The sequence below is a fragment of the Lithobates pipiens genome, unplaced genomic scaffold, assembly GCF_037356315.1.
Source record: "Lithobates pipiens isolate NorthernLeopardFrog02 unplaced genomic scaffold, aLitPip1_a1.2 Scaffold_97, whole genome shotgun sequence".
NCBI lineage: Eukaryota > Metazoa > Chordata > Amphibia > Anura > Ranidae > Lithobates > Lithobates pipiens.
Window position 1 is genome coordinate 175,783 of NW_027507920.1, and position 21,609 is coordinate 197,391.

At 40.5% G+C, this 21,609-nt stretch overlaps 1 protein-coding gene across 6 annotated transcripts in view; it reads right to left on the reverse strand.

The window, feature by feature from the left end:
- CNTFR (ciliary neurotrophic factor receptor) overlaps window positions 1-21,609 on the reverse strand; it is a 756,323-nt gene that overhangs the window by 93,811 nt on the left and 640,903 nt on the right. For all 6 annotated transcript variants that reach the window (XM_077474629.1, XM_077474624.1, XM_077474626.1 and 3 more), the window contains one exon: window positions 16,388-16,551. In XM_077474629.1, the coding sequence (XP_077330755.1) occupies window positions 16,388-16,551 (164 nt within the window). The remainder of the gene's footprint in view (window positions 1-16,387; window positions 16,552-21,609) is intronic.

Below are 21,609 nucleotides of genomic sequence, written 5' to 3' on the forward strand. Positions count from 1 at the left end.
GTGTGGTGTTTTCAGTGCGGTGTTCTTGGTGTGGTATTTCCAGCATGGTGTTCTCAGTGTGGTGTTCTCGGTGCGATGTTTTCAGTGCGGTGTTCTCGGTGCTGTGTTTTCAGCATGGTGTTCTCGGTGCGGTGTTTTCAGTGCGGTGTTCTTGGTGTGGTATTTTCAGCATGGTGTTCTCAGTGTGGTGTTCTCGGTGCAGTGTTTTCAGTGCGGTGTTCTCGGTGCTGTGTTTTCAGCATGGTGTTCTCGGTGCGGTGTTTTCAGTGCGGTGTTCTTGGTGTGGTATTTCCAGCATGGTGTTCTCAGTGTGGTGTTCTCGGTGCGATGTTTTCAGTGCGGTGTTCTCGGTGCTGTGTTTTCAGCATGGTGTTCTCGGTGCGGGGTTTTCAGTGCGGTGTTCTTGGTGTGGTATTTTCAGCATGGTGTTCTCAGTGTGGTGTTCTCGGTGCAGTGTTTTCAGTGCGGTGTTCTCGGTGCTGTGTTTTCAGCGTGGTGTTCTCGGTGCGGTGTTCTCGGTGGGGTGTTCTCAGTTCGGTGTTCTCGGCGTGGTGTTCTCGGTGTGGTGTTTTCGGCGCGGTAATGTTAGTGCGATGTTTTCGGCGCAGTGATCTCGGTGCAATGTTCTTGGTGCGTTGTTTTTGGTGTAGTGTTTTTCGGTTGGTGTTCTCGGTGCAATGTTTTCAGCGTGGTGTCCTCGGTGCGGTGTTCTCGGTTCTGTGTTTTCAGCGCGGTGCTCTCAGTGGGGTATTTGCAGCGTGGTGTTCTCAGTGCGGTGTTCTCGGCGTGGTGTTCTCGGTGCGGTGTTCTCAGTTCTGTGTTTTCAGCGCAGTGTTCTCGGTGCGGTGTTCTCAGTTCTGTGTTTTCAGCGCAGTGTTCTCGGTGCGGTGTTTTCGGCGTGGTAATGTAAGTGCGATGTTTTCGGCGCAGTGATCTCGGTGCGCTGTGATCTCGGTGCAGTGTTCTTGGTGCGTTGTTTTTGGTGTAGTGTTTTTCGGTTCGGTGTTCTCGGTGCAATGTTTTCAGCGTGGTGTTCTCGGTGCAATGTTTTCAGCGTGGTGTTCTCGGTGCGGTGTTCTCGGTTCTGTGTTTTCAGCACGGTGTTCTCGGTGCGGTGTTTTCGGCGCGGTAATCTTAGTGCAATGTTTTTGGCGTGGTGATCTCGGTGCAATGTTCTCCGTGCGGTGTTCTCGGTGCGTTGTTTTTGGTATAGTGTTTATAGGATCGGTGTTTCGGTGCGGTGTTTCGGCGCGGTGGCCATAAAGCAGGAAAGCCATTTCTCTTCTGTACGAATGGTTCCCGTGTCCCCGGCAGACATTGCTCTGACCTTCCCCCCGCCGCTCACGCGCACCTTGTCTGCAGCAGGTGCTGAATCAGTCGTCGGAGGTAAGATAAGGCAGCCTGCCACTGGGGGTAATGCATTTCCCGATCGATCGCAGCCCATGAATAGTGCATATTAATTTCCGTAAGCGCTTGCCCTCATCCTCCGGCTTCCTCCTCCCTCGGCCTGTCCTGGTTGACATTGCTGGAATTAAGGGGCACGGAGATGGCTGTCATCTTCCAGGGAACGGCCTCATAATTAGAGAACGCCTGGGGCAGCGTGCCAGGAACTCGGGAGATTACACAGATGTGCCCAGGGAAAAAAAAAAACGCAGCTACAAGACATCTTCATCACGTTCGAAAGGTTTGGCGAAAAAAAAAAAAAACCTGACCGATTTGGTGTCTCGGTATGACCTTGTTTGGGAGCGGCAGGACTAAGGGCTTAGTTCACATCTATGCATGTCAGGAACGCACACGCCAAATGTGCTGATTTTTTTTTTTAAACAGACGCGCTGGTCGCCATTAACTCTTAATGGGGTCCCTCGCGCACCGGCAACCGCGCACGCGGTTTTTTTTACATGCACCGTCCACATGGTGCGGCAGCCCCATGTCGTTCAGCGCAATTTTACAACAGGGTCAACGGATCGCGTTTCTTGAAATATATGGGCCGCCCCACACACAACGCGCGAGAACGCACACGTGCGCGAGCATACATGTGAACCAGTGTTAAAGGGTCGGGGGAACTTCTTTCTCTGCGTTTCTCATGGGTGGAGCTTCTCACTGAAATGAATGAGCTGCCCTGCACACGAGCGCACTAGAGCGCACACACGTGCACGTGAACCAAGGCTAACGGTTCGGGGACCTCTTTCTCCGTGTTTCTCATGGGTATGGCAATGGGATATGGGCTGCCCTACACGTGGCGTGTGAGCTCACATACAGTGCCTTGAAAAAGTAATCATACCCCTTGAAATGTTCCACATTTTGTCAGGTCACAACAAAACACGTAAATGTATTTTATGGGATAGACCAACACAAAGTGGCACATAATTGTGAAGTGGAAGGATTTTTTTTACAAATAAATATTTTAAAAGTGTGGGGGGCATTTGTATTCGGCCCCCTTTACTCTGATACCACTAACTAAAATCTAGTGGAACCAATTGCCTTTAGAAGTCACCTAATTAGTAAAAAAAAAAAAAAAATCCACCTGTGTGTAATTTAATCTCAGTATAAATGCAGCTGTTCTGTGAGGCCCTCATTGGTTTGTTAGAGAACCTTAGTGAACAAACAGCACCACAAAGGCCAAGGAACACACCAGACAGGTCAGGGATAAAGTTGTGGAGAAGTATAAAGCAGGGTTAGGTTATAAAAGAATATCCCAAGCTTTGAACATCTCATGGAGTTCTGTACAATCCATCATCTGAAAATGGAAAGAGTATGGCACAACTGCAAACCTACCAAGACATGGCCGTCCACCTAAACTGACCGGCCGGGCAAGGAGAGCATTCATCAGAGAGGCAGCCGAGAGGTCCATGGTAACTCTGGAGGAGCTGCAGAGATCCACAGCTCAGGGGGGAGAATCTGTCCACAGGACAACTATTAGTCGTCTCTCCACAAATCTGATCTTTATGGAAGAGTGACAAGAAGAAAGACATTGGTGAAAGAAAGTCATAAGAAGTCCTGTTTGTAGTTTGCGAGAAGCCATGTGGGGGACACAGCAAACATGTGGAAGAAGGTGATCTGGTCAGATGAGACCAAAATTGAACTTTTTGGCCTAAAAGCAAAGCGCTATGTGTGGCGAAAAACGAACACCGCACATCACCCTGAACACACCATCCCCACCGTGAAACATGGTGGTGGCAGCTTCACGTTGTGGGGATGCTTTTCTTCAGGACAGGGAAGCTGGTCAGAATTGATGGGAAAACCCTTTAAGCCTCCGAAATATGTTGGCTTCTTATGACATAACAGCTAGACTGTTATGTCATAAAAAGCCAACATATTTGGGAACTTTGAGTTCGGCTTGAGGACAAGATGCCTTGCCATGGAGGGGTCCCCATGTTGAGGGCATGTGGTCTGGTATGGTTCAAGAAGAGGGAGGATGCACACTCATCATCCACCCCCCACATTTCCTGGCTAGCTATGCTGCATGCTGTGTATATATATGTGTGTGTGTGTGTGTGTATGTATATATATATATATATATATATATATACATACATACGTATATATATATATATATATATATATATATATATATACATATACATATACATACATACACACATGGCAGAGATCAGTGGGAGATCTTTCCAATCTCACTGCCAACACACACAGAGTGTTAATGCTCATTTGCAAGGAATAATGTGCATTAGGGTGTGCCCAGGCACACCCGGCAAACCCCCTATGCTTGGTATGTTTGGATTAAGGGTCTGGCATGGATATTCCGGGGGATCTCATACCTCTTTCTTTTTTTATCGGGGGGGGGGGGGAGTCGGGTCTCTATGCCCCATTTTATTTTCATTCTTTTGTAGGATGTGCTACGACAAAAGTGACATTTACAAAAAAAGAAAAACACCACACAGACCCCTCCAACGGTCCCTCAAAATACACGGCGGACACTTGGGAGGTGTGTGTGGAGCTGGGAATGAAATGTCATTTGCCGGTAAATGTCAGAGTTGCTGCAGAACTTTCTGTACATCACAGAGTTGCACCCCTTCACAGACAGGATTAGGAGCACCCCCCCCCCCTCCCCTCCCCCATCCCCACCCCTACGGGATTTTATTTAAAGGAATTGTGCATTTTTACTGTTTCAACTTAAAAAGAAATCACTGCTCCTGACCAAATTAAATTGTTAAAAAATTTTTTTTTACATTGGTACACATCCCCCAAGGGTAGTGCCCCTCACATGCTATTATTTGATACCCGTCCCTATTAGCCCAGATGAGAAAATGGGAATTATTAAATTGACAGATTAAGCTTTAATTGGGCTTCGGGTTCAACATCCAAACTTCTTTGAAGTTCACGGAAACCCTGAACAGAACCCACAGCGTTTTGGCTCATCCCTACTAAATTACCCCTCAGGATCCCTACAGTTTTATCATCATGGTACACCCGTCATTTCACAGTACTGAGCCCTGATGAAGGGGGGACCCTTTGAGCCTCTAAAAGATGTTGGCTTTTTATGATACAAGAGTCTGAAAAAAATTAAATCCGGACCTTTTATGTTCTGATTTTGGCACTTTCCTCCTCATATGATAAAAAAAAAAAGCCAACACGTTTCAGGGCTTCATCAGGACTCGGTCCCGTTGAATTAAGTGTTTTACTGGACTGATAAAATTGGTGGTACACGGAGGGTGGTTACTAAGATTTAACCATCATACTAATTACCCCTCGGGGTTTGATCAGGCCAGTACACACTTTATTTAACAAGACCAGGCCCTGATGTAGCAGGATCCATCAAACACCTGAAACGTGTTGGATTTTTATGATGTCAGAAAAAAATTAAGTCAAATCTGGATTTTCTACGTTTTACTTTGAGCTATTTCCACCTTGTATCATTTTTCTCTGCACCCAATATCGTCCTCTTTGCTATATATATAATCTATCCTATAATAATATATATAATCTATCCTTTACCCAGGGTACACTACCACTGACAGGAGCAGGGCTGGCACTTAAAGGGGACCTTCACCCTAAAGGGCATGTCATGTTGCCCCTGCCTCCACCCCACCCTCCTCTCTCTATCAATATTTGACAGATGCGCAGGACCCGAAGGCTGGGCAGAGCCTACCAGCACATCTACTCATTCCCAATAATGGCGAGTGGGGCGATGAGCCTTCTGCTTTAACCCAGATGGCTCTAGTAGCCAATGTTAGCAGTGGGAGGCATCTAGTGGCCAAACTGGGGAATTACACCAGGTGCCAGCACTTCCTGGCTGGAAGGCTGACAACATTAAGCTGCTGCCTTGCCATTTTTGAACAGCGTTATCAGCCTGCCGCACTCCCTCCTTCAGTTGGCCCTTAAGGGAGGGGGCTTCTGCTTTAACCTAGTTGACTCTAGTAGCCAATCTTAGAAATGGAGGCACCTGTGGCCAAACTGGTGAATTACACCACATAAAAGCACTTCCTGGCTGGTAGGCTGACAACGCTAAGCTGCTGCCTTGCAATTTGGAACAGCGTTGTCAGCCCCTTCAGTAGACCCTTGTGGGGGGAGGAACCTTCCGCTTTAACCTTGATGGTTCTAGTAGCCAAGGTTAGCAGTGGGGGCATCTAGTGGTAAAACTGGGGAATTACAGCAGGTGCCAGCACTTCCAGGCTGGAAGGCTGGCAACGCTAGGCCACTGCCTTGCAATTCAGAACACCATTGTCAGCCTGTCATGTTCGCTCCTCCAGTAGACCCTTGGGGGGGGGGGGGGGGCCTTCCGCTTTAACCTAAATAGCTCTAGTAGCCAAGGATAGCAACGGGGACATCTAGTGGCCAAATTGAGGACTTACACCAGGTGCCAGCACTTCTGGGCTGGAAGGCTGACAACACTAAGATGATGCATCGCATTTCGGAACAGCGTTGTCAGCCTGCCGTGTTTGCTCCTTCACTAGACCCTTGGGGGGAAGCCTTCTGCTTTAACCTAGATGGCTCAAGTAGCCAAGGTTAGCAAAGGAGGCATCTAGTGGCCTAACTTGGGTATTACACCAGGTGCCAGCATTTCCTGGCTGGAAGGCTTACTGTGCTAAGCCACTGCCTGCAAATTCAGAACAGTGTTATCAGCCTGAAGTGTTCGCCCCTTCAGTATGCCCTTGGGGGGGGGGAGCATTTCGCTTTAACCTAGATGGCTCTAGTAGCCAAGGTTAGCAAAGGGGGCATCTAGTGGCCAAACTCAGCCATTACACTATGCACCAGCACTTCCTGGCTGGAAGGCTGACAACACTAAGCAGATGCCTTGCAATTCAGAACACCGTTGTCAGCCTGCCGTGTTCACTTCTTCAGTAGACCTTTGAGGGGGACCTTTTTGCTTTAACCTAGATGGCTCTAGTAGCCAAGGTTAGCAAAAGGGCCACCTAGTGGCCTAATGGGGATATTACACCGGGTGCCAGCACTTCCTGGCTGGAAGGCTGACCGCACTAATCCACTCCCACTAGGCCCTTGGGGGTGGGAGCCTTCCACTTTCACATTGATGGTTCTAGTAGTCAAGGTGAGTAGTGTGGGCATCTAGTGGCCAACTGGGGAATTACAACAGGTTCTAGCATTTCCTGTCTGGAAGGCCAACAACACTAAGCCAATTCAGAACACCGTTGTCAGCCTGACATGTTCGCTCCTTCAGTAGACCTTTGGGGGGGCCTTCCGCTTTAACCTAGAGGGCTCTAGTAGCCAAGGTTATCAATGGGGGCATTTAGTGTCCTAACGGGGGTATTACACCAGGTGCCAGCACTTCCTGGCTGGAAGGCTGACCGCACTAATCCACTGCCACTAGGCCCTTTGGGGGGAGCCTTCTGCTTTCACCTTGATGGTTCTCGCAGGCAAGGTTAGCAGTGGGGGCATGTAGTGGCCAACTGGGGAATTACACCAGGTGGCAGCACTTGTTGTCTGGAAGACTGACAACACTAATCCGATGCCTTGCAATTTAGAACACCGTTGTCAGCCTGCCGTGTTCGCTCCTTCAGTAGACCTTTGGGGGGGCCTTCCACTTTAACCTAGATGGCTCTAGTATCCAAGGTTAGCAAAAGGGGGCATCTAGTGGCCTAAGGGGGGTATTACACCAGGTGCCAGCACTTCTTGGCTGGAAGGCTGACTGTGCTAAGCTACTGCCTGACAATTCAGAATAGCATTGTCAGCCTTTTGTGTTCGCCCCTTCAGTAGGCCCTTGGGGGAGGGGGAGCCTTCCGCTTTAACCTTGATGGTTCTAGTGGTCAAGGTTAGCAGTGGAGGCATCTAGTGGCCAAAGCAGGGAATTACATAAGGTGCCAGCATTTCCTTGGTGGAAGGCTGACAACACTAAGCCGCAGCCTCGTAATTTGGAACAGCGCTGTCAGCCTGCCATGTTCCCCTCTTCAGTTGGCCATTGGGCTGCTTATCTGACCAATGAGCCGCTAGTCAGGAAGTATTATAGGTTGGATCTCCAGGAAAGAAACTTTGTAACAAATTCTCAAAAAAAAAACGATTTCTGTATCCTGTGAGGCATCATGCCAGTTCTACAAAAAAAAATAGATTTTGGGGGGTTTCCATATACATTGAGGTGAAGCTTGACCTTGCTGGTGCTTGTAGTTCCTCTATGAGCCCTGCTGGCGGCGGAGTAGAGCACCCCCGTGCCAATATTACTTCCAACAAGTCCGTCAATTCAGAGCCATTTACATTAAATAAAGTGCTGACAGGAGTGTTTCTGGAAGCCGCGGAAGCCTGTCGTAAATCACCGGTCCCCCTACCGCCACTTCCAGTATTTCCAGCACGGCCGCCTCCGTCTCCACGCCGCGCCGTGCGCCCATTACCGCCTCAAACTTGTTCAGCAGAATGGAATTAAAGGCGGTATTAATCAGAAATATTCCGCGGAACGCTCCTTCGCTGCTGGAACAGAAGGTTCATGATATAACTTAAACTTAATGGATTTTCTTAATCGCTCCACTGCCGGCGTGTTATGAAATGATACTTCTCAGACCCGGCTACTTATCTGCCGATTGGCTCGTCGCACCGCGCGCGACTTTAATGTAGTATTGGAACGCCTGATTAGGAGGTAGAGGGAACTTCAGAGAGGGGGGGGGGGGGGCAGACTTTACATTTATAAAAGAGCACAAAGAGTATTAAAAATATGTAAAATATATAAAAAAATATTATATTGAAAAGGAACTGATAAGTGTGGGAGTTGCCACAGAATAACTCAGTACAGCTCTGTATTCATAACACATCCTTAACCTAGACCTGGTATCAGCCACTTGCAGTCCCTGTGTAGCAGAGCTCAGACCAGGGGAGGGAGAAGCAGCACAAGGAGCCGATAAGGTGTGCTGCAGTGCACGGAGCATGCTGATAGGAGGAAAGAGCAGAGTGACGGGAAGAAGGGCTCATTAATCTGCTGATAGGAGAAACGGCACTTCTAAAAATACGGGACGACGCCCTTGAAGCAGCTGATGACGGAGAATCGTGTCTCCTGGTACTGCTGGACCTCAGTGGAGCGTTCGACACAGTAGACCACAATACTCTTCTCATCCGCCTCAAAGAAGTGTCAGGAGTTACAGATGCAGATCTTCCATGGTTTGCTTCCTTCTATATATATATATATATATATATATAAGTATTTCATTCATTCATTCATTCTTCTTAGGAAATCGTTCGCAGACGGTGAAACTAGGAGCCTTCACCTCTGAAACTCGGGGCAATTTCTTGTGGAGTCCCTCAAGGATCACCCTTGTCACCGGTACTCTTCAACATTTACATCCGTCCACTCTTCAAAATCATCAGCAAATCGGATCTATGCTTCCATTCATACACTGACCACACTCAACTTTACTTCCGCATTAACAGATCAACAGATGAAAAACAAGCTCTGGACTGCAGCACTCTTCAGAAGACCACTTTCTTTTATTGGAAAAATCACATCAGAGCTCAACAAACACAGCGAACAAGGAAAGATCGCTGATGTTTCGCACTAGCTGTAGTGCCTATGGTTATGAATAAGCACTACAGCTAGATGCGAAACGTCAGCAATTTTTCCTTGTTCGCTGTGTTTGTTGAAGAGTGCGGCAGTCCAGAGCTTGTTTTTCGTCTGTTTGCTAGTGGTAATAGCCAGCACCTGTGGCTTCCCATCCGAAGAGACAGTTTGCAGCCTGCGTGTGGGATCCTGGAGCGGTACTCTTCAACATTTACATCCGTCCACTCTTCAAAATCAGCAAATTGGATCTATGCTTTTCATACCCTGAAGACACTCAACTTTACTTCCGCATCAACAGACGAAAAACAAGCTCTGGACTGCCGCACTCTTCAGAAGACCACTTTCTTTTATTGGAAAAATCACATCACAGCTCAACAAACACAGCGAACAAGGAAAAATTGCTGATGTTTCGCACTAGCTGTAGTGCTTTTTCATAGCTATAAGCACTACAGCTAGTGCGAAACGTCAGCGATCTTTCCTTGTTCGCTGTGTTTGTTGAGCTGTGATTTTCCAATAAAAGAAACCAGTCTTCTGAAGAGTGCGGCAGTCCAGAGCTTGTTTTTCGTCTGTTTGCTAGTGGTAATAGCCAGCACCTGTGGCTTCCCATCCGAAGAGACAGTTTACAGCCTGCGTGTGGGATCCTGGAGCGGTACTCTTCAACATTTACATCCGTCCACTCTTCAAAATCAGCAAATTGGATCTATGCTTTTCATACGCTGACGACACTCAACTATACCTCCGCATCAACAGACGAAAAACAAGCTCTGGACTGCCGCACTCTTCAGAAGACCACTTTCTTTTATTGGAAAAATCACATCACAGCTCGACAAACACAGCGAACAAGGAAAGATCGCTGATGTTTCGCACTAGCTGTAGTGCCTATGGCTATGAATAAGCACTACAGCTAGTGCGAAACATCAGCAATTTTTCCTTGTTCGCTGTGTTTGTTGAGCTGTGATGTGATTTTCCAATAAAAGAAACCAGTCTTCTGAAGAGTGCTGCAGTCCAGAGCTTGTTTTTCGTCTGTTTGCTAGTGGTAATAGCCAGCACCTGTGGCTTCCCAGCCTAAGAGACAGTTTGCAGCCTGCGTGTGTGCTCCTGGAGCGGTACTCTTCAACATTTACATCCATCCACTCTTCAAAATCAGCCAATTGGATCTATGCTTTTCCTACCCTGACGACACTCAACTTTACTTCCGCATCAACAGACGAAAAACAAGCTCTGGACTGCAGCACTCTTCAGAAGTCCACTTTCTTTTATTGGAAAAATCACATCACAGCTCGACAAACACAGCGAACAGGGAAAAATTGCTGACGTTTCGCACTAGCTGTAGTGCCTATGGCTATGAATAAGCACTACAGCTAGATGCGAAACGTCAGCAATTTTTCCTTGTTCGCTGTGTTTGTCGAGCTGTGATGTGGTCATAGAGATGAGCTCATCGGTCTGCTGGGCTCAGCACAAGGAGCCAATCAAGTCTGCTGAAGTGCAAATTGCCTGCTGATAGGAGAGGAGAACAGAGTGACAGAGAGAAAGGCTCATTAATCTGCTGATAGGAGAAGAGAGCAGAGTGACATAGAGATGAACTTGTCATTCTGCTGCGTCTCCTTTCACATTCCAGTCACAGGTTGGGGGCTCATCCGGGATGACCTGGGCTCAGCACAAGGAGCCAATCAGGTCTGCTGAAGTGCACGTTGCATGCTGATCGGAGGAGAGAGCAGAGTGACAGGGAGATGAGATCATTAATCTGATGAGAGGAGGGGAGAGAAGAGTGACAGAGAGATGAGCTCATCGCTGTGCTGCTTCTCCTTTCACTGTCCAGTCACAGGTTGGGGGCTCATCCGGGATGACCTGGGCTCAGAGGAAGTGGATTGGTCCTCATACTGAGGAGAAGCATGTTATTAGCATGTTGATGAGGAGATGGAGGAACCAAGTAAGACACAATATAACCAACAATGGAAGAAGAAGTTCCTGATGTCACACTGAGAGGTCTGATCCCAATTCCCAATGTTTGGAGTCATCTCTCTGATGGATTTTTGGCATTTCTCAATCAATTACATAAAGACGAGCACGCGATGTTCAACGGCCAACAATTTCCAATGACAAATCACATTCTTCAGTACATCGGGATCCAATATCTTCAGTTTCCAACCAACACACTTATCAGACAGTTAAACTGATCATTAAACAAGACAAAACAAGCTCACCTCGTAAAATGGACCTACGATCGATCAGATATATGCAGCATGCTGAGTAATGTGTCAGTGTGACCCTTCCATGTATTTATTATCTCTCACACAGATCACAGGACTCCCCCTGACAAAGCCCTCATCTGCATTTCTCTCCAGAAGGACAGCACCATCCATGTTCAGGCATCATCCAGGGTCATATCTACTTCCTGGACTGGGATACCGGCTCGGAGATGACACAATCAAGTAAACTGGTGCCTGTGAAGTTCTTGCCTGTGTTCACAAATGTCTTGACACAGATCAGCCCCCTTACTGCAGCTTCTCCTCATGCTACGCAGTGGCAGTCTGGTCACTGAAGGGGAGGGGGGAGACTGAGGAAATGCTTCCTCCTGCCTGCAACTGGCTGATGGCATCATCTCAACCTAGGCAAAGTCACTGGACTGGAGCGCAAGGATGTTTTTTTTTTTTTTTTAATGATACAAGGCGGAGCTTGTCTGAAAAACCGATACTATATGGTGACATGTCAGGAATGAATTCATGTAAAATTGTAAAGTTGCCGAGATGTCCGCTTAAACAAGCAAACTGAGGAAAATTGTCAAACCTTAAAATAATTCTAGCAATAGTGAAATACTAGGTTCAAAAGAAAAAACAAAACACTCCGCAGAGGAACCACCTTTTTAAACCACTCCCCCGAGGAGAAAAGGCCGATGCAATCAAACTGAAAATATAGGCTGTAAATGGATAAACGCACTTTTGCTTTTTTGATACAGAGAAAGTTGGTGTTCTTGAAAATGTAATCTCTACTGAATGAGGTATGTATGAGGCTAGTAAAATCTACAATCAGCTGTGACAAAATTAAATAATAGTAAAATAATAATAATAATAATAATGATACTAATAATAATGATAGCATTACTAACAATAATAATAATGATACTACTAGTATTAATAATAATGATAGTAATGACAATATCATTAATAATAATGATAGTAATAATAATGATACTACTACTAATAATAAAGATAGTAATAACAATATTAATAATAATAATAATAATAATAATAATGATATAATATTGATACTAATAATAATGGTACTAATAATAATGATAGCATTACTACTACTAATAATAATGATACTACTAGTACTAATAATAATAATACGAATAATAATGATAGCAATAACACTAATATTAATAATAATTAATGATACTAATAATAATATTTATTATTAATAATGATAACATTACTACCACTACTACTAATAATAATGATACTAGTAGTACTAATAATAATAGTAATAATAATGATAGCAATAACAATAATATTAATAATAATTAATGATACTAATAATAATATTTATTATTAATAATGATAACATTACTACCACTACTACTAATAATAATGATACTAGTAGTACTAATAATAATAGTAATAATAATGATAGCAATAACAATAATATTAATAATAATTAATTATGCTAATAATAATATTTATTATTAATAATGATAGCATTACTACTACTACTAATAATAATAATGATACTACTAGTACTAATAATACTACTAATAATAATGAAGTAATAACGATAAAATTAATAATAATAATGATACTAATGATAATGATACTACTACGACCAATAATAATACTAATAATAATGATAGTAATAACAATATTATTATTATTATTATTAATAATAATAATGATGATACTACTAGTACTAATAATAATACTAATAATAGAATCTAAAAACAGACATCCACCTAAACAAACTGAGATATTTCATGAAACTTTAAAATAATTCTAACAATAGATTTAAAAAAACAAAAAAGAGAGAAAAAAAAAACACTATTTTTTTTACAGCAAAAGCCATCAATTGATTTTAAGAATTTATGTACAGAATCCAAAAACAGACGTCCACTTAAACAAATCCATCAAACATTAAAATAATTCTATGAGTAATGAAAAATCATACTATTTTTTTTCTAAAGCACTCCTGAGAGGAGCCATCTTCTTAAACCACTCCCCAGAGGAGAAAAGACCAATGCAATCAAACTGATAATATAGGCTGCGAATGGATAAACATATTTTTGCTTTCTCAGTATAGTTGTAGAGTTCTTGCATATGCAATCTCTATAGAATGAGATATGTATGAGGCTAGTAAAATCTAAAATCAGCTGTGACAAATTATATAATAATATTTATTGATACTAATAATAATGATAGTATTAATAACAACAACAATAATAATAATAATAATAATAATAATAATAATAATAATAATATCCTGCATTTAAATGATTTAAAGCCTTCAAGGCCAGGGTGTATGAAATATTTTTTTTTTGTACAGCAAAAGCCATGAATTGATTTTAAGGATGTATATACAGAATCCAAAAACAGATGTCCACTTAAACAAATCCATCAAACCTTAAAATAATTCTATCAATAATGAAAAATCATCATTATATTATTATTATTATTTTTTAAAGCATTCATGAGAGGAGCCATCTTCTTAAACCACTCCCCCAAGGGGAAAAACCCAATGCGATCAAACTGATAACATAGGCTCCAAATGGATCAACATATTTTTGCTTTCACAATACAGAGAAATCTGGTGTTCTTGCAAATATAATCTCTACAGAGCGAGGTACACTGTATGTACGAGGCTAGTAAAATCTAAAATCAGCTGTGACAAAAATATACAATAATAATAATAATAATAATAATAATAATAATAATATAATAATGATAATTAATTATAACAATAATAATAATAATAATAATAATAAATAAGAATAAGAAGAACAACAAAAATAATGTTCTACATCTAAATTTAAAGCCTTCAAGGCCAGGGTGTATATATTTATTTTTTTATATAGCAAACGCCATCAATTGATTTTAGGAATGCATGTACGGAATCTAAAAACACAGATGTCCACTTTAACAAACTGAGAAAATCCATCAAACCTTAAAATAATTCTATCAATAATTAAAGGCATACTAGATAAAAAAAAAAAAAAAACTCTCCTCAAGAAGAAATCTTCTTAAAGCACTCCCCTGGAGAGAAAATACCGATGCAACACACTGAATGGATAAATATATTTTTGCTTTCTCAATAAAAAGAAGGTTGGTGTACTTGCAAATGTAATCTCTACAGAGAGAGAGGTATGTATGAGGCTAGTAAAATCTACAATCAGCTGTGACAAAATTATACAATAATAATGATAATAATAATTAATAATAATTACAACAACATCAGTAATAATATTCTGCATCTAAATGGTTTAAAGCCTTTAAGGTCAGGGTGTATGAATTTATTTTTTTATACAGTAAATGCCATCAATTGAGTTTAAGAATGTATGTACAGAATCCAAAGATGTCCACTTAAACAAGCCGAGATAATTAATCAAACTTTAAAATAATTCTATCAATAAAAAAAAAAAAATCATACTAATAATAAAATATATAAAAATAAATAAAAAAACACTCCCTAGAGGAGCCATCATCTCCCTCCGAGTAGAAAAAGCCAATGCAATCAAACTGATAATATAGGGTGTGAATGGATGAGCATATTTTTGCTTTTTCAATACAAAGAAAGATGGTGTTCTTGCAGATGTAATCTCTACTGAGCGAGGTATGTATGAGGCAAGTAAAATCTACAAATCGGCTGTGTCAAAATTATACCTTGATGATAATAATGATAATATTAATAATACAAATATTAATAGTAATAATAATAGTAATAAGTATAATAATATTAATGTTGTAAAGCGCTGTGTAAACTGCTGGCGCTATATAAATCCTGAATAATAATAATAATAATAGTAATAAGGATTATAATGGTAATGATAATGATGATAACAATAATAAAAATAAAAATAAATTACTGTCATTATTATTATTATACATATTGATAAAAAAAGGATAATATGTATAATAATAATAATGACAGTAATAATAAAGAAAATAATAATAGTAATAATAATAATAATATGTATAATATGTAATAATAATAATAATATGTATAATATGTAATATTATTATGTAATATGTATGTAATATTATACATATAATAATTATATTTAGTAATAATAATATGTATAACATGTATACTACATGATGATGATGATGATATTATTACTATTATCCTTTTTATTATCACTATTATACATATTATCATTATTACTATTATTATTTTCCCTATTATTATTACAGTCATTATATATATATATATATATATATATATATATATATATATATATATATATATATACATATATACATATATATATATATATATATACATATATACATATATACATATATACATATACATATATATATATATATATATATATATATATATATATATATATATATATATATATATATATATATATATATATATATATTAATTATCCTTTTTTATTATTATTATTATCATCATTGTTATTATATTATTAGAATTAATATTATTATCCTTATTACTATTATTTATATTATTACTATTTTCCTTATTATTACTATTATTATTTTTATTACTATTATTATTAATTAAAAAAAATAATAATATAAATAATAGTAATAAGGATATTAATATTAATTATAATAATAAACAATGATGATAATAATAACAATAAAAAAGGTTAATATATATAATATATTATCCTTTTTTATTATTATTATCATTATTAGAATTCATATTATTATCCTTATTACTATTATTTATATTATTATTATTTTCCTTATTATTATTATTATTTTTTTTATTACTATTATTATTAAGGAAAATAATAATAATATAAATAATAGTAATAAGAATAATAATATTAATTATAATAATAATAATAATAATAATAATAATAACAATAATACAAGGATAATATAGATAATAATGATAGTAATAATAATAATAATAATATCCCACATGTAAATGCTTTAAAACTTTAATGCCAGGGTATATGAAATATTTTATTTTTTATACAGCACATGCCATTAATTGAGTTTAAGAAAAATACATACGAAGCCATATTGCTCTCATGGTTGATAGAATTCCAAGCATATAAAGAAAAATCATGAAATGTTGTATTGTGGCTAAAATAAAAATGTGATTCTGTCTGTATATTCACTTCCAGTAACCCCCTTCCATATAAGTAGTGTGGTGTCACTCACAGTATGAAGCTCCTACCACCACTGAAACACTCATAAAAATAAAAAATAAACCACGATGGCACCATTTTTCCGTACTTACGTGCTGCCATTGGTCCAGGATGAGCGGTCGATACCGCAAGAAGAATTTGAGCGGGAACGACTCCGGGTCTGGCCAACTGGACGGCGTCTGCCATGTGACCTCCAACCGCCGAGGATTTTTAAAAACGGGTTTTGCTACGACGTTCTCTGGTGGATCCGGCTTCACTGAAAATACAAGAAAAGCCAACTTTTTACTAATTTAAAAGGGAACGTAGAGTGGTTTTATAGATTTATCTTATTTTATTATATTCCAGGCTAAAAATAAAAGTTTTACTTCTTTTTTTTTTGATTGATTAAAATAAATTATTGCATGGAAAGAAGTCAGCAGGTGCGGCTCTAGACTTTTGTTCTTATGTTCACCAAGCTGTTCTTAACTGCTCTCCTGAAAAAGGCTGTTACTTACAGATGACTGTGTGGTTATTCTTTCCCCCCCCCCCCCCCCCCTTCATTTCTTCTTCCTGCCTGATCTATTCAGATGGAGCCCTACAGGCCCTACAATTAGAGAGAAACCAACTGAAAGCAAGCAGCTTCTACTGTTCAAAAAAATAAAAAAATCCCTATTTATCTGTGCTTTGGGTGTCACCTGTATTAAATGTTTAATAAATCATTTAAATAAATATAAAAAATAATGTATTCAGTTTAAACACTTACAGCAGAGAACATAGACACAACATACCCCCAGCTGACTCTCGGTTCATCCCTCACACCTGTACACCTCATATGGACCAGGGCAATTTTTATATATATATATATATATATATATATATATATATAGTATATATTGATTCGTTTAGGAAGAAAAGGGCTTTATTTCGGTGATTTAAAAAAAAAAAGTTTTTGCAAGCATTATTTTATTTTTTACACAACTCATAAAGAAAAATGCATAAACCCCACCTCCATAAAAATAAATAAATAAAATACTTTTTTTCTACTTTGATCAGTCTCTCGTCTGATCAATTTTTATAAACAATGCTACTTTATATTTCTCTATCTCCTGTCTGCAGTGTTTATAAACAATGTTACTTTGTATTCCTCAATTTCCTGTCTGATCAATGTTTATAAACAATGTTACTTTGTATCTTTTTATCCTCTATCTGATCAATGTTTATTAACAATGCTACTTTGTATTCCTCAATTTCCTGTCTGATTAATGTTTATAAACAATGTTACTTTGTATCTCTCTATCTCCTGCCTGATCAATGTTTATAAACAATTTTACTTTGTATCTCTCTATCTCCCGTCTGATCAATGTTTATAAACAATGTTACTTTGTATCTCTCTATCTCCCCTGTGATCAATGTTTATAAACAATTTTACTTTGTATCTCTCTATCTCCCGTCTGATCAATGTTTATAAACAATGTTACTTTGTATCTCTCTATCTCCTGCCTGATCAATGTTTATAAACAATGTTACTTTGTATCTCTCTATCTCCTGCCTGATCAATGTTTATAAACAATGTTACTTTGTATCTCTCTACCTCCCGTCTGATCAATGTTTATAAACAATGTTACTTTGTATCTCTCTATCTCCTGCCTGATCAATGTTTATAAACAATGTTACTTTGTATCTCTCTATCTCCTGCCTGATCAATGTTTATAAACAATTTTACTTTGTATCTCTCTATCTCCCCTGTGATCAATGTTTATAAACAATGTTACTTTGTATCTCTCTATCTCCCGTCTGATCAATGTTTATAAACAATGTTACTTTGTATCTCTCTATCTCCTGCCTGATCAATGCTTATAAACAATTTTACTTTGTATCTCTCTATCTCCCCTGTGATCAATGTTTATAAACAATTTTACTTTGTATCTCTCTATCTCCCGTCTGATCAATGTTTATAAACAATGTTACTTTGTATCTCTCTATCTCCTGCCTGATCAATGTTTATAAACAATTTTACTTTGTATCTCTCTATCTCCTGTCTGATCAATGTTTATAAACAACGTTACTTTGTATCTCTCTATCTCCTGCCTGATCAATGTTTTTAAACAATTTTACTTTGTATCTCTCTGTCTCCCGTCTGATTAATGTTTATATACAGTGTCACTATGTATTTCTCTATCTTATGTCTTAACAACGTTTATACACAATGTGTCAGATGGTTTATTTTTTGACAGCAGCAGCTCCTACACTTCTGGTTTGGGTCTAACGCTGTATTTTTAGCTGTCATACCTCCAGGGGGGTGAGGAAGTTCTGCACCAACAACTACAAAGTATCCTGATGCACCCCCCAGCCCCACATTGTTATCTCTGTGTAGAAGCCTGTTTGAACGTGATGACGTAAGACGGGACTAAACAAGGAAGTTCAATAGCCAGTAGCCAATAGCTGACCTTGCCTCGTATTTGGTCCGTCTGACCAGCACACAGACGAACGGTTTTCACGATTTTAGTCCGTCGGAATTGAGTCCATCGGATAGATTTGAAACATGTTCTATTTCTAGGTCAGTCGGATTTATTTTTTTCGAAAAATTATCGGATTAGCCCACACACATGATCGGATTGTTCGACGGACTGATCCCTTCGGACCTAGTCTGCCGGTCGTGTGTACGCGGCATAAGAGTCATAATCCATTGAAATGACATTCCTACACTGGCTGTGTGAAGGTGGGATTTAGGTAAATGGAAGTACAATGTAGAAACCTTCTATTGTCAATAGCATTGTACAAAGCAAAGTCTATAAAGACATGGATGAATTTCCCAAAATTGAGGGAAAGATGGATGGTGCTAAATACAGGGATATTCTTAAGCAAAACATGCACCACTCTGTGTGTGATTTGAGGCTAGGACGGAGGTTCACCTTCCAGCAGGACAATGACCCCAAACACACTGCTAAAGCAACACTTGAGTGGTGTAAGGGGAAACATGTAAATGTGTTGGAATGGTCTAGTCAAAGCCCAGACCTCAATCCAGTAGAAAATCTGTGGTCATACTTAAAGATTGGAACAGTTTTACAAGGAGGAATGGGCAAAAATCCCAGTGGTAAGATGTGGCAAGACTCATAGAGACTTATCCAAAGCGATGTGGAGCTGTGATAGCCGCAAAAGGCGGCTCTACAGAGTATTGACTTTAGGGGGGGTGAATAGTTATGCACATCGACTTTTTCTGTTATTTTGTCCTATTTGTTGTTTGCTTCACAATAAAAAAAATAAAACATCTTCAAAGTTGTGGGCGTGTTCTGTAAATTAAATGATGCAAATCCTCAAACAATCCATGTTAATTCCAGGTTGTGAGGCAACAAAACACGAAAAATGCCAAGAGGGGGGTGAATACTTTTGCAGGGCAAGTTCTTTCCTACAAGATCCGAGAAGTTGTACTATGCACTTATCTTTCACTTCCGAAGAGTAAAGTCCGATTTATTTTTTATTTTTTGGAGATGGGAACAAAATTGGGAACCTGCTGTAGAAGTTAAAATTCCGATCAATGTACGCGTTGCGCCTCGGAAAGGCGGAGAGGACCGCCACAGTGAAATTGTTCCACTTAATCTCGCAGGTCCAGCAGCGGGGAATTCAATTTAGATTTACGAGACGAGATCTCGGTGAAGATAATTTGGTGAAGCTCACGTTGAGGGTTGCACAGAGGACAAATCGGCATTGGCCAAGGTCAACAGTAGTTTAAGGAGGACCTGATACCTTCTGAACTATCTCCTCCATACCCTCCGGTATTGACACAAGTGTAGACTTCCTATCCTTTGCAGTTCCAAGAGTACCTGAACTTCCTACCTAACCCTCTACCCTTCATTCAGAGACTGTTCTGTCTACTTGTTGTCATATAAATATATACTAAAAGTGGATTCAGTGTCGGTTTCTGCAGTTCTTTGGGCCACCTACCTCGGGAAACCCCTAGATGTACATGAGGTCAAGAAGGTAACCGTAAGCCCAATTAAACCAGCGGCTCCTTCGGGGGTCAGTGCTACACAAGTTCTCATTTAAAGGGGTTGAAAACCCTCGTGTTTTTTTTCACCTTAATGTCAACGAAGGAGAGCGCTTCTCCGATGGGGCACTTGAGAAGAGGAGGAGCCAGGAGTGCCGCTGAGGGACCCCAGAAGAGGAGGATTGGGGCCACTCTGTGCAAAACCAACTGCACAGCGAAGGTAAGTATGACATGTATGGGTTTTTTTTGTTTTTTTTTTAAACCCTGAACCCTTACAACCCCTTTAATCTTACATTTTCTTTGCAAGTACAGTTCTTTTCAGGACTACTCCTTGCCCCAGGGTAAGTAGCCGGACCGGTGGCTTCCTGCTGAGACTCGTAGTTGATTTTAAGACATACAAATGGACATACCTCCTACATATTGTATAATGGGTGGGGGGGGGGCCTTGACTACTTAAGCCCCGTACACACGAGAGGACTTATGTCCGACAGACTTCCGAAAGAGTTCCGTCGGAGTTCTGACGGAGTTCCGTCGGAGTTCTGACGGAGTTCCGACAGAGTTCTGACGGACTTTTCGACTGAGCGGACTTGGCCACACACAATCACACTAAACTCCGACGGATTCGAACGTGATGACGTACGACTGGACTCGAATAAGGAAGTTCATAGCCAGTAGCCAATAGCTGCCCTAGCGTCGGTTTTAGTCCGTCGGAATAGCACACACACGAGCGGATTTTTCAAAAGGGACCGGGTCCGGCGGAGTTCCGTCGGGAAAATTTGAAGCATGTTCCATATTCTAAAGTCCTTCGGACTTTGGCGAGTCAAAAGTCCGTTGCAGCCCACACACGATCGAATAGTCTGACGGACTCAGTCCGTCGGACTTTGGACGTTGAAAAGTCCGCTCGTGTGTACGCGGCATTAGAGTGTAAGTAAATCCCCCCTATCGTTTCCAACCAAGGAAGCTGTCATCTTTGCCTCTGTTTAGTCTACAAGTGCCATGATGCTGGTCATGTGATCAGTTCAGACACCAGCCATTGGATGGTTTGACAGTTTGGTTGAGAGTTTGGTTGAGAGCACAACCAATGGGAGTGTTTCATTTCCGGCACGTGCCGGTGTCCTATCATATAATGTCCCCCATCCGATAGTGTCCGCTGTGTACTGCGCATGCGCAGTAAACAGCAACACAGATTCAGAAAATTGCCGAGGATGAACAGCGCCTGCGCCGTGAGTCCAGGTTCTATCCCCACCATCCAAGTGGATATAGAGTAGGAATAAAAAAGAGCCGAGCGCAGCGAGGCCGAGCCCGAAGCGTGGCGAGTGAAGCTCGCCCGCGAGGGGCCCTCTAATATTC